Source organism: Petaurus breviceps, unplaced genomic scaffold, assembly GCF_028583685.1.
Source record: "Petaurus breviceps papuanus isolate PSGF00001 unplaced genomic scaffold, PetGlider_PUasm1.0 189, whole genome shotgun sequence".
NCBI lineage: Eukaryota > Metazoa > Chordata > Mammalia > Diprotodontia > Petauridae > Petaurus > Petaurus breviceps.
The window spans coordinates 9186724-9201067 of NW_027185809.1; the positions used below are offsets into that span (position 1 = coordinate 9186724).

A 14344-nucleotide genomic window follows, 5' to 3' on the forward strand; every position below is an offset into this window, starting at 1 on the left:
GCTCCCCACTACACCATGCTGTCTCTCTTATCATTCCTTTACTTTTTCACAAGAAAAATAAATAAGACAGACTTGGAAGAAGACCAAGGATAACTCCTGGCATAAGTTAAACAGACCATACCTAGGAGCTCCATATTTTCCATAGCCATAACGATCACGGCCCCTGATAGTATTTTTATCTTTTCCAGCACATATAACACCCCATGGTCCTGCCAATGCTAAAAAGAAAAGGTAAAATATGTAAGTTATTTTTCATTGTCTAGGTCTAGGATGTTCCCTACCTTCTCAATCTCTAGTCACTTAAAGAATTCTTAAAATTATATCCCTGGATATTTATTTATCTATCTATACCCTAAGTAAGGCATAAATTTTAAATTTCCTACAACACAAAAATTCCTACTATTTAATGGCACCCACAATATTTTTCAAAATATTGATTTGCTGGTGTTTTGTTTTCCCCAGGAGACAAAGCTTTGACAACATTATAGCCAACTTAATTTAATTGTAACATACAAATGTCTTTTTAAAATTTCTGAATATTCTGACCATAATATTCAATAATAACATTGAACCAACATTCAATAATAGCATCCATAATGGAAAAAAAAAACATTCTGAGATACTAGGTTAGCTTCAAAACAGGACTTTTTCATTCTATTCTTAAGATAACTCAGTCCGTATACAAAGTTTGAATGAGGGCGGGGTGGGGAATGTTCCAGATAAACAAGAAATTTCATCAGCAAGGTTTATTTAGCATTATATAACCAATGGGTGGAAATGAAGCAAACCCAGTACCTCGTGGCAATATATTAACAAAATGACATAAAAATTGAAAATACTGAAACACTGGGGGCACATATCTATTGATCAGTTTTACAAAAGTTCATATTTCAGTTAAATGTATTACCCTTGGATTCTGGATTTTATTAGTTCACAATATATTTGAAATATCCTAGTTAACTTCCACAAGAAAGAATAATTATTAAATTCTATTTTGCCTTGAAAGGAATAATTTGTTAATATTATTGAAGGGTTCTTAGTGGCTATATACATGTGTGTGCAGATACATACACACATATGTTGAATTTCATAAGAAAAGTCATAGAACAAAACTCAATTAATTCATGAGAAATATCCTTGACCAAAATGTAACTTATAAAAACTAACATTTACTTTTAGAAGAAATGTGTAGATAAAGGTGTGTAGTATGGGTTCACTGATTTTTTTTCCTCTTTCTATGTTAAGTGGACTTTAATCTTTGATCTCAAACACATTAGTCTTTCATTAGGGATTTTTCCAAGACAAATAGAAAAATGCTAGTGAACAAATACTAGAATACTGGAATTATTTTGTTTCTAAAACAAAACCAAACATTTTTCTGATTTCCAATTCTAATTTTAGTAAATCCAAGAGCAAAATTAAGTGATTTTCTGATACTTCCATACTACCTTATACTTCTCTCCTTATCAAAATAACCTGTAGATGGAATTCATTTAGCACTAAACTAATTTTACTAGTAGCTTACACTGTACTATTTTAGTTGTCTTCATGACTTTTAAATGCTCCCTTAAAATTAGTTTGAAAACATGAATGGATCTATTAAAGTTTTCATTTTAACTTACCAGTTGAAATCAAGGCAACAAAAATGAATATCTTGATGGAAAACATCTGATCACCTTTTCTCTGATGGGACAGATGCTCGGGGTTATTAGAATCTCTTGGTCTCTCTCGATATTTGATGAAGTTCAATGATAAGCCTCTTTAGTCTCAGAAATATAGTTGGTTCTTGTTTTTAGTACTAATTTAATGAGAAAGATGAAGAAAGGTGTCTGAAAGACAGAGTAAGAGAAAAAAAGAATGTTTTGGAGAAGGCTGGCAGAGTTATAAAGAAACTGGATAAAATGGAATCTTGCTGGACCAAAACGAGCTATGTGATTCATTCATAGAGCTTAATAAGAGTGTGAAAAAACAAACAAAAAGCCCAAATATTTTTGAAGTCAAACAAAAGAATTAGATATGACTAAAAGGAAAAATGAAATGAAAACTTAAGGGCATTTTGACAAAGTTAAAGCAACTTGGATAAAGAATAAGGAAATGTCTTCATGGATGGCAGATTGTAGTTATGTGTACAGGAATTTGTTTTTCTTGTTATGTGATTCTTGAATTGTTGAATTTTCTTAATAGCTGGTGGCAATCTCATATGTTTTAAAGGTTTAAATACTGACATCTTCCAAAGGTCACAGACTAGCATGCATTATATTTGCAAAATAAAGAACAATTATAAATGAAACATTTAATAGCTGAGTTGATTCACCTAGAAAAGAAAATCACCACCAAAAGAGTATTGAACTTTATCTTTGTTAAGAACAAAAACAGAAAAGAAAATTATTGATGTATTGGAAGAAATCTGGAGAAGCAACGTGTGAACTCTGAGGGTGAACTGAGTGTAGCAGCAAGCACCCCCAGCGTCCTCAGGGTTTGCAGCTACCACAGGTTCTTGGATCTGCTTTGCTAAAGGAAAGCAACTCAAAATGGGTTAACAAGCTTACTTTAATCAGTCAGACATATATCGTTTACCTTGTTCAGGAGAAAAGGTCAGCACCCTGAACCTCAAAGTATACAGGCATAATTATCAAGACAGAAACATCAAGTAGACAGATTTCCAAACTGTCCAACCATTACATCCATACCCAGTCAACATCTGGGTTTCCACATTCTGGGTTTTTCAAAGCCGGGGGACTCTCAACAACGGCTTCCCAGAATTCAGATCAAATCACAGAACACTTCTCAAAGGGAGTCCCAAAACAAAGCTACACATCAGTGCTTATATAGCCTTCTCCTGGCTCAGAGAATGTAACAACCTTTTTGACCCACTGGCCAATCAAAAAGTATCTTCTGAAAAACAAGCCTCCCTCCCCAGGCTTCTGGTGCACTTTAGCCTAGGGGCAGGGAAGATCTTTAAAATTTACATTCGCATTACACTGAGTTATATAAGAAGACTAAATTTAAAATAGAATAATTATATTTATTTTCAGCAATTATGAAAGGAGATAGTGTAAGTCAGTCTACTTTGATACAATGAAGTACCTGTCATAAGCTGCCTCATCTCCTATACTTTATATCTGAAGTCTCTGTCATCTGGCACTTTTCTTCCATGATTCCCAAATATTTAAGAATACAGGACTAATTCACATTTGCACCAACAGTATATTGCTGCACCTATGTTCCCAAGTCCTCTCCAACATTGACAATTCATTTTTTTCCAGTTCTGTCAGTTTGTAATGTTAGAGTTGTTTTGATTTATATGGAGGTGGATTGAGAAAGGGCCATTGGATCTATCTATTAAGAACTCCACTGGTAACTTTGGAGAGTTGCAGTTGCCTGATGAAGCCAGAACACAAATTGTAAGAGGTTATGAAATGAGTAAGAGAAGTGGAGGTAATGACTACAGACAGCTGTTTTTCTTTATTTTTTCCCCCTAGGATCATAGCTCAAGTGCTAACAGGGACCTCATAGATCATCTATTCCAACCCCCTACATTGCCAACAGCCTTCATTTCCCTGCCCTGTTTCTGGCCGTTGAATTTTCAAACCATACTGTCTCTTCCTGGGACTTCTATTAGTACCTAGATTTTCTGCTTCCTGGAACATTTAACTAACCTTGAAGTCTTTTTAACCTGAAACATCCCTCTGTAAGATGCATACCTTTCTCTTATTGTTGAGTTCTCCCTGGAGCCTCCATTTTCTGGAAGGACTTTCATTACCTCCCAGTCCTATTCCTGGCTTCTAGATTTCCAAATCATGCCCCCAAGTCACATATCATCCCTTTCTACCACCCTTTCCTCATTTCTCAGCTACCTTTTGTCTAATGCTTGTCCACATTAGAAAGTAAGCTCTTTAGGAAGTAAGTGCTTTAGAAAGTAAGTGCTTGGACTGTCTTCTTTTATTGTTTGTATTTGTTTTCCCAGAACTTAGCATGCTGCCTGGCACATAGCAGGCACTTAATAAATGCTTATTTCCTTCCTTCCCTTGATTGTGAAAGGAAGAAAAAATATAGGATGATAACCTGAGGACATGGTAATGTCAACTGAGGGATTTTTTTTAAAGGAATGTGGATGTATTTGAAGGCATCAGGGAAGAAGCAGTAGATAAGTAGAGACTGAAAATCAGAGGTGGGGAAATAATTACCAAGGTAATCTGCCAGAATGGAGCAGGGAAGATGAGATCAAGGGAACAAGAAGGGGTTTCAAACCTTATAGAATTCAATGTCTTTGAGGGCAGACTTGTCATTTCTTTTTAAATCTACAATGCCTTACAGAGTGCCCTACATATAAGTAGTTTCTTAGTACATGCTGTTGAATTGAATTCAATAAAGAATTTTCAATCCCTCTTTCTAAGAACTCTTCTTATATAGTCATCATTAATGAATACCCTGTTTTCCCAGTTCTGCTTTTTTCACATGTCCTAAGGGTCTTTTCAGATAACTTTGAATTACTCCTACTTCTTTGTCTCAATTGCATTATAGAATTTCATTACAGGATTATACCAATATTATTTGTTTAAACTTTTATTGATTATTAGACACATTTTTTTATCTGGTGGTGGTGGTGGTGGGGTGTGTGTATGTGTGTTGTGTGTGTGTGTGTGTAAGAGAGAGAGGGAGATTACAAAAATGCTTCTATAAACTTCTTTGTATTTTAAATAATACTTTCAAATATGCCCAACAATGGAATGATTTTGTCAAAATTTCAAAGAATATTTTTGTGACTTTTGTTATATAGTTGCATTCCTTTTCCCAAAAAGATTCTAGTTTGCAATTCCACCAGCAATGAATATCTCTCCCAACAATTCCCCAGAGTTGGGTTTACTTGATTGCAATTATTTTTGCCCTTTGATGGGTATGAAGTGTTATTTCTAAATTATTTAATTGTATCTCTTTGACTATTAGTGAAGCTGAGTGTTTTTAGATGATTATTAACAATTTGACTACTTACCTATTCTGGTGTGAGAATTGCTACTCTGGCTTTTTTATACAATTCTCTTTATGTATTTGTAATGGTAATGTAAATGGGAAGATCTTTCCCATCCATTAATAAGCCTATGTGACCTACTCAAGTCACATGGAAGCCTAAGTTATATGCGTTTGAGTCACATGAAGCCTGTGGTGGGAGCAGGAAGGGTTGAAACAGGAAGGATGGAGGAAAACTGGGAGGAAGTTGGTCAGAGCAGTTAGAGCTGAGGGTGAGAGAAAAAACAGGCAGCAAATTGTGAGTGTTCATTTGTGGGAAGGCCCTAGGAGGGGGAAGGCTTGGGGATGGCAGTGCCTCCTACATTGCTATTGTGTATGTATTCTTTGTTCTTATGACAGACTTGACTTTCTGGTGTTGGGATTCAGCTTTCTGGTATTTGAATAAATATTTTGGTTCTGTCTTCCATATGGAGAGTCTGTTATATTTTGTGATTCCAAATTACTCTGGAATATTCATAGCCGCCATAGGTGCTCTGAATATGGCATTGGTGATACTATATTTAGCTCTCACGTTCGCTGCAAACATTTTTTACTGATGTTACTTTTATTCAGAACATTCCATATTTATTGTTATAAGTAATAACCCTATTAATTGTCACTCTCCTCACCATCCATGGTATTGTCTAGGAGTGCAGTAAATTCCTTTCTTCCTGCAATTCTTTGAACTTCTAAATATAATAAATAAAAGAGATTGTATTTGTATTTTAAATCTCTTAATTCTTACATATCACTGAAATTTAGCTCCCTTTCAGTTTAAAAAGAGGAGATTTGCCTTTGGAATTGTTGACTCCTTTCAATGCTTTTTCCCTTTATTTTTGTTGTTGTTTTTCATCTATATTAAAAACCATTTAGTAGTTGTTATGAATTCTTTGTATACTCATTAGGTAATGGGAAGACTTACCGTACACCCATTGCTCTCTCTGCTGCCAATTCATATCCTGTGAGTCTGCTTCTGGAAATAGGTGATGGTAGATCTCTTTCTTTTCTGGATTCAGAACCTGCATAGTATACACCTATGACTGTTACCTGATATTTTACTGCATAATAATGGAAAGCCTTTTCATTGTCTGACTTGTGCCCTGCATATGAAAAGATGGGACAGACAAAAACCTCTCTCTGTCTCTTTCCTGATAAGTGTTTTGAGATTTTATTAATGGGGTTCAGATTTGCACCTACAAATGACACAGTCTTATTTAGTGAACATAGAAACAAGGAAGCTTAAATCGGCATCAGCAATGCAATATTCCTAGCACAATTAAAGCAAGCATAACTAAAATAAGAAATAAGAATAGTAAGAGGAGGGAAAGAAAACATCACCAGTTCGGGGGAGCACCAACTCTCGATCAGCATGGCTGGGGAATCCCGGGGTACAGCCTCTGAGTCCTGAATGGGAGGGTCCCAGGCAGAGCGTCTTTTCCATGGGTGAGATTCCAAAGAGGCAGTTGGAAGCAGGGGTTTTTATGGGGTAAGAACAAAGAAGACAGGCTGCCAAATGTTAAAGTTTCGCGCCAAACTTTAATGGCATGATTTAAGGTCCAGTTGTGTCTTAACTTCCTTGTGTAGACTCCACATGGGCCGTAGAGTTGTCATTAATCAAGTTTCAAGGCTGAGAGAATAGCCAGTTCTCATCACAGCCTTGTTTATGTTTCAGGAATGGCTAGTCCCTGGAACTAAAAGTACGGCCAAAACACATGCAGGTACGCAAGCAAGCAAGTTTGAGGGAGTAAAAATGCTTTCAATATATGTTGGGGTCCATGGAAAGTTCAGGCAACTTAGGGACTGAGTGAACTCACTATTACTTAGAAATATTATTTCTAATTCAATAAGCAAGACAAGAAGTGCTGTGAGTTTCTAGGTAGGTGGCCTCTCCCACTCAGTGCCGATATGGACATGAGCCTGTAGTGCAATTGTTTCTTCTACGTTGTGTCTCTGCTTTCCTGAAATAAAGCAAATAAATATTAGAAATGGAACAGGCCAGGTTACAACCTTGTGGGCTTCACTATTTTGAAGATCCATCAGAAGACCAACAACTAGAATCAGAGCCCCCTGGTGGCTCCAGTAGCTGAACACAGGGAAGAGCCAGCTCTGAGAAGCAACCTGAGTGACTTGGCAGCCAAAATGCTATGACTTGCAAGCAAAGATGCAATGAATTCATTGGCCATACCACCTTCACAAGTGAACTGTGTGGAAGGGATGGTTTATAGCAACCACTTAAAATCTGAGCCCTCTCTTCTTAGAGATGATGAAGGAAATCGGCTACCAAATTAGGAGGGTTTATACTCCAGTCCATATACATCCTAAACTTGAAAATCTCTGTCTAAGCCAAACCTGCTGGAGACTTGGATCAGCATGCAAAGACACTGCCCTCTGTTCCCCCCTCCCAGATATAGATACATAAACACATCTACACATATGTATATAACATCTATGTGCAAACATATATTTATATATTTACATATGCATATACACACACTTAACAGCAATATAAGTGATAGGCTTCTGTGGACTGAATGATTAATTACCCATAACTGCAAAATATTTTAGTGAGTTTCAAGTTGACTAAGGAAGAAATAGGAATCGGTATGCCCTTGTGGATTATATTTGGGACCATCTCCAGTTTGTTCAAAGTACTAGAAGCATACTAACAGACAGAAACCTTTGCCTTAGTACATAAACATGCTGACACAGTACATAAACATCCTGGAACTCATTATCTGCAAAGCCATGTAGTCATTTACAGGAAGATAGAGTACAGGGCTGGCAGAGAGTATTGAGAAAGCATTGAATCTTCCAACTTTGATGTGGAGCCACAGAAGTTTTCTCTGGAATTCTACAGTGCCTGATAAATAGAAGAAAAAAAATCAGTGTGAGAGCTTATGTTTGTCTGTCCTGGGATGTAGAATGTATCCAAGTAGAACACACACACTGTATGTCAAATACTTCTGAAATTTTTGAGGACAGTCTCATAAAATCATTCTCTCAGACATGGAGAAGACCAGGTACTAACTGAAAAACTGTAAGTCAACAAAATTTTCGTGGAGTCCCATAATCCATAGACCTATGCCATTGTAGCTATAGGAAGAAGACTGAAGAAATTAGGATGTGGACTACTAGACTTTGAATAGGAGAACTAAGGAGGATCATTACCATAGTACAAGTCAGTCAATAAACACTTATTAAGCATCTACTACATGCCAGGAACTGTGCTAATCACTTGGGGATACAACAAAAGTAAAAAGATAAATGCTGTTTTCAAGGAATAGGGGATTTTGGTGTGGTTGTGTTTGTCTTTCATTCTGGAACAGGACCATGACATCAGGGAGATGATGACATGACTCGCAGTTGACATTGATTTGAGGGAGGGAGGGCTGTGCAAGGTCACCAGTCTTACTTTCTCCTCCAGAGCCATGTGGCTCCAGTGTCCAAATATCCATCAGGATGACTGGAGATGGCCCATGATGCAATAAGAAAACCTCACCCTTTTAGGTTAAGGTCTTCTCAGGTTCTCACTTTGAGTGAGGTAACACATATTCAGTGAATAGGTCTCTTTAAGAAAGGAGTCAAGGGATGACCCCATTAATTAAAAAAAAGAAAAGAAAAATCAAAACAGAGAAGACCTTCAGGGATGCTGGTCAAAAGAGAAACAACTGCTATTTACAATCACTCTGAGGCAGGAGGGCCCAACACATAATCATTAAATTTTGCTTAGGCGGGAACCTCGTCGAATCCATGAGCTCCAGACAATTTGCAGACAGCTTTGTACAAGTAAAACATATATAAGATAACTTGGAAATAATCAACAGAGAAAAGGCACTAGAATTTAGGGGAATAAGGAAAGGTTTCCTACAGAAAGTAGCCTTTTAGCTGTGATTTGAAAAGATTCAGGGAAGTCAGAAGGCAGAGATGAGGAAAGAGAGCATTCCAGGCATGAGCTCAAACAGTGTTCATAAAGCTACACAGGTGTGATTGTAAATGTTTAACAACTGGGCTCTCTGGAAATGAATAAATAAAGGTATGAATAAATTAATAAATATCACCTATGGAGATTACACACATATATGATATACATATATCAACTTTTAGCTTTCATCTGCATTCTTAACACTTTATTCAATCTCTATAATGAATGAGATAATAAATCAGGAGACAGTCAGTGAAAACGCTTAGAGTTAGGAGATGAAGGATGTGACATGAGGAACGAGACTACATGGAGGGTCAAGTGGGGTGGGATTTACAGTGAAACAGTACTTGGAGGGTAGAGGGGAGGACAAATTATGAACAGCTTTAAAAGCAAAACAGAGCATGTTGGATTTCTGGAGGTGATAGGACACTCCTAGAGTTTATTGAGTGGGGGGAGCAGCATGGGATGTGATCAGACTTATACTTTAGGAAGATCACTTTAATGGCTGAGTGGAGGATGGACTCAAGTGGGGAGAGACTTGGGGCAGGAGGACCAATGAGCAGGTTATTGCAGTTGTCCAGGTGTGAGGAGAGGCGAGCCCACACCATGGTGGTGGCAGTGTCAGATGGGAGAGATATTATGGTGATAAAATTGACAGACAGATAGGCCTTGGTAACAGTTTGAATGGGGGAGAGGATGAGAAGGGAGAGTGAGGAGTCAAGTATGACATTTAGGTCATCATCTTGGCAGACTGAGATGAGTTTGTTTGAAAGATAATAAGTTTAGTTTTTGATAATGGTAAATTTAAGACATATTCAAAGCATCCAATTTAAGGTATCAATTGATCATTAAAGGTATGAGACTGGAGGGCAGTAGAAAGGTTAGGGCTGATAAGGAGATTTCAGAATCAGCAGCATATATGCAATCATTTAATCTAGGTGAACTGATAAGATCACTAAGTGAAATAAGTAGAAATACTGGAGAGGGGAAAGAAAAGAGGGCTGGGGACAGAGCTGTAGGGCACTGGCAGTTAACAGGTGTGTCCTAGATGAAGATCCCACAAGGGAAACTCAGCCGAGGTTGCCTTGAGGTGTCTGTTGGGCAGCCAGGGCTTTTCAAGATTGGACATGCCAGTCATTACTGCCAGATTCTCACAAAAAAAAGCTAAAACAAAAGCAACTTTCTTCTTGTCCAATGTCCAATGACATTCTAATAATTTGAATGCATGACCCTAGGGCATTTCTGAGACACACCTCTCCTGCCTCTCCTGCCCCCCAACATCTTCCCACACACAGCGCACCACTATTTTTAAGTATCTCATGGAAAAAGTTTCATGGCCTTTCTGGATGCATAGGTTTGCTTTTGTGGTGAAGGAAAATATAGAAAAAGGCATGGTTGGGTTGCAACTTGCATCATTGGAGGGAACATCCAGACTGATGAGATTATAAAATCATTTAAATTTTTTGAGAATGGGAAAAAAGAGGTTGGTGGCATTTATTTGTTGGAGGTACTGATGTATCTAAATGATCTACTCATGTTTGGGGGGAAAAAATGGAAGAACATGATAAGAGCTTTGTCTTAGCATAAGATATGAGGTGTTACTATGTAATTCTTGCTAAACTACTTTCTGATTATTTCAGTAATTTTTATCAACTGAAGAGTCCTTACACTGGGATCTTTGGGTATATTGAACAGTGCTACTGTTTGCTTTTGTATGTTGTATACATAATCTATTTTTTAACCAATACCAAATCATTTTATGTTGTCTGCTTTGTAGTTCATTTTGAGATCTGGTACTGATAAACAGCCCCTCCCACTTCCTTCCTGCTTTTTTTTCATTATTACCCTTGTGACTTTTTACCTTTTGTTTTTCCAATATGATTTTCATTTTTTCTATTTCTATAAAGGGATCTTGGTAAATAGACTCCAAGTATATTATATATTTTGCTGTTCTTTTAAATGCATTTTCTTCTTTCTAGTCTTTCAGCTGAATTTTCTTGCTAATTTATAGAGATTTTGATGATTTATATAGATTTATTTTATATCCAGTTACTTTGCTGAAGTTACTACTTCAAATAATTTTTATAAATTTAAAATTTATATCTCTATGAACAATTTATATCATTTATAAAAAGGAATAATTTTTGTTTCCAAAGTACTTATTCCTTTTTCTTGTCTTATTGCTATAGCCAACATTTCTAGACATTCCTTAAGTAGTAGTGGTGATTATGGATATCTTTGATTTAGTCCCTATCTCATTGAAAAGTCCTCTAGTTTATGCCCATAATATTTTAGCTTTAGATTTATACGTGTTACAATGTTAAGGAAATGTCCATTTATTACTATGTTTTCTAGTATTTTAAAATAAGTAGATGCTGTAATTTGTCAAAAAGCTTTGCCTTCATCCATTGATACCAGCGTGATCTTTGTTGCTCTTGTCATTCGTGTGAAAGAGAAATGGCGGAGTGGTTAGGTAGGAGGAGAACCAGGAGAGAGTATTATCAAGAGAATGTAGAGAGGAGAGATTGTCCTGGAGAGAAAGGGGATCAAAAATGCTGCAGAGAAGTCAAGGGGGATAAGGACTGAAAGAACAGCTTCAGTTAAATGATAAGATTGGAAGTCAGATTTCAGAGGGTGAGAGAAGGAGGAATGGAGGCACCTAGCATCGACAGCTTTATCGATGAATTTCACAAAGAAGGCAGTGGGGAAGAAATATAAGCTTTTCCATTCATTTTTTAATTGTTATGTCACTTGGCATGTGTGTGTGTGTGTGTGTGTGAGTTCAGGAGTGACCTTATTCCACTGTCTAGGCTGCATTTAAGCATAATGTAGTTTCCTTATTTATCTTTCTTAACTACATCTTGTTTTACTATTGCTTTGTCGGAGATCATGATTGCTATCTCTGTTGTTGCTGTTTTTTTTTTAATTTAATTTAATGCATAATAGATTCTGCTCCAGTCTCTCATTCTAACTCTATGTGAGTTTTTATACTTTGAGTTTTATATGTATATGTATGTGTGTATAGTTGGCTTGTATTTTCCAATTCATTCTGTGATATTATTGTACTTTATACATAAATTCATCCCACTGACATTCACAGTTATGACTAATTGTGAATTTTCATTCATCATATTCTTTTATACTTTATATATGGTGAAAAAGAAATGTGATCTATAATTGAAGTGATCTGACCCACTGCCTTTTCTCTCTTCTGCTCACCAAACCTATCACTGGATTTTGTGTCCTGTGGACTTCTTTCTCTTTATGATTTGTAGTCTCATGGATATACAGACATTTTCTTCTTCTTTCCCCCATTTCAGTTTAAAGTTCTTTTAACTACATCTACAAGATGGCAGACTTTTTTTTTATGAAAGCTTGTTAGATACATTCTGTCCTGGTTCTAGAGTTTTCCTTTCCTCTGTTTTAGGCTGTGAATTAGAACTCCAAATACTGTCAGATAACATCTTCTCAACCAGCTTTTCACTGACCAAGCTTGTCTTTCTCTTCTGAACACTTTGCCTTTGATGGTCAACAGTTGTATAAATACATTCTCTGCTTTTAATGTCTTTAGATTCTTGACCAAGGCTTCATGATCTTTAGCAGTGATCATTTGTGACTGCCTGGACAGTCTCTGTCACATATTGCTTTTGGACCCCAGGAGGAGAGCAGACCTTTTCAATCTTATTAATTGTAATTTTAAATTGTGTATAAAACCCACTCTGCCATGTACCTCCACTCAGGGAATCGTCACTGAAATATGGGGCACAAGTAAATTGTTTTATGTGTAATAATAAAGCAGGAAGACCTGATTCTGTCACAAATGCAAATATATATATATATATATATATACACACATATATATATACACACACACACACACATATATATATAGCTATTTATAGTTGTAGCTAAAATTTATATAGTACTTTAAGGTTTGCAAAATGTTTTATATCTATTATTTAATTTAAGTCTCATATCAACACTTCAGTTATCATTGGGATCATAGCGGCTTCCCCAATTCTTGGTTCAGAATTATTCCTGGTGCCAAATCAAAAGAGGAAAGTTCTTTGATTGGGACTGATAATACTGGGGAGATCTGCAGACTTCAGTATTTGCATTCAAGGGATGTTGACTATCTGTCTCTGCTTCTCTATGATACATATTCTTTGAGATATGTGGATGTTGGGTGGCTTACAGATACTAAATTCTGTCTTCCACAAGTGATAGAACAAAGGACATAAAATAATTACACTGAAACATAAGGAAATTAGGTCAGACCTAAAACATCCTAATGTTGTCTATCCTAACTTCTGCACAACTCAAAGAATTGTTAGACAGTAGAGTTTAAGAAAGGAACATCCTTTTAAAAACCAAATAGAGGTTTTTATCTGCTGAAACTAGTTTAGATAAAGTCTGTCTAGGGACCAGCCAAGGTTCCTGATAGCATGTGAGAATGCATGTAACCCTAGTTAATAAACAGGTTATTAATTTACTTTCAGTAAATATAGATAAAACCTCAGTAAGCATTTTTGCACATTCATTCTCACAGTTCAAAGGTATTTGGGTCAATTTTTCAAAAGCCAATTCAAGCTCACCTAGGAAAATGAAGACCAAAGAGTGCTCTCTGTTCATGGTAAACAGAAGTGCTTAATAGAGTGAGTTTTACAGCCTCCCCACACACAAACCAGATCAGAGCAAGTACAACACTGCAACAAAAAGAAATTCCCTGAACACACATATTATTGGCACTATCCTCCCACTAACTGAATCCACTCCAGGTAAATGTCTTATGAATGATAGCTGATCCTTCACTGTGCAAGAAAAGGATCCTCACTACTCATCATGAACTACCACTAACCACTAGCATATCTTTCATAAAATCTTAAATTTTTAATGTGGGTGATCCAGTCTTTTGCAAAGCCTCCTAATCTGTCCTTACTAATGTAACAATCTTAAAGCACATCCTCACATCCCCAACATCACCCTATCTCAAAAAGCTCTAGGAGCCTCCCTGTTGTTTCTAAAAAGAAAAAAGAAAAACTTCCACCTAGCATTTAAAGCCCTCTCTATTTTGGATCCCACCTACCTCTCTAAATTTATTTCCTATTATTCCCTTTTTCATGTTTTCTGTTTTACTCAAATCTTCCATTACCTATTTCCTATACAAAGCATTCTAACTTTTACCTATGTGCCTTTTCACAAGTTGTCTCCTGTGTCTATAAGGCACTTCCTTCCAAACTAATCTCTTAGAGCCCAATTCAGGTGCCAACTTCTATCTGAGTGCTTTTTAGTTACTAAGAATCTTTGTTTCTCTGTCTTTCTCCTCCTATCTCCTCCTCCTCTCCCCCTCCTCCTCTTCCTCCTCTTCCTCTTTCTTCTTCTTCTTCTTCTTCTTCTTCTTCTTCTTCTTCTTCT

The 14344-nt window shown here is 36.6% G+C and overlaps 1 protein-coding gene across 5 annotated transcripts in view; it reads right to left on the minus strand.

Annotated features, from left to right (window-relative positions):
• LECT2 (leukocyte cell derived chemotaxin 2) overlaps positions 1-6503 on the minus strand; it is a 14441-nt gene extending 7938 nt beyond the window's left edge. Inside the window, exons 1-4 of one of the 5 annotated variants that reach the window (XM_069091883.1) lie at positions 6346-6503; positions 5930-6026; positions 1623-1829; positions 122-218 (exon numbers count right to left, since the gene is read on the minus strand). In XM_069091883.1, the coding sequence (XP_068947984.1) occupies positions 122-218; positions 1623-1668 (143 nt within the window). In that variant the 5' untranslated portion in view covers positions 1669-1829; positions 5930-6026; positions 6346-6503. Of the gene's footprint in view, positions 1-121; positions 219-1622; positions 1830-2577; positions 2960-5929; positions 6108-6345 lie in introns of those variants that run through there. The other 4 variants (XM_069091884.1, XM_069091885.1, XM_069091887.1 and 1 more) reach the window with 4 other exon arrangements.
• Positions 6504-14344: the final 7841 nt, after the last annotated feature.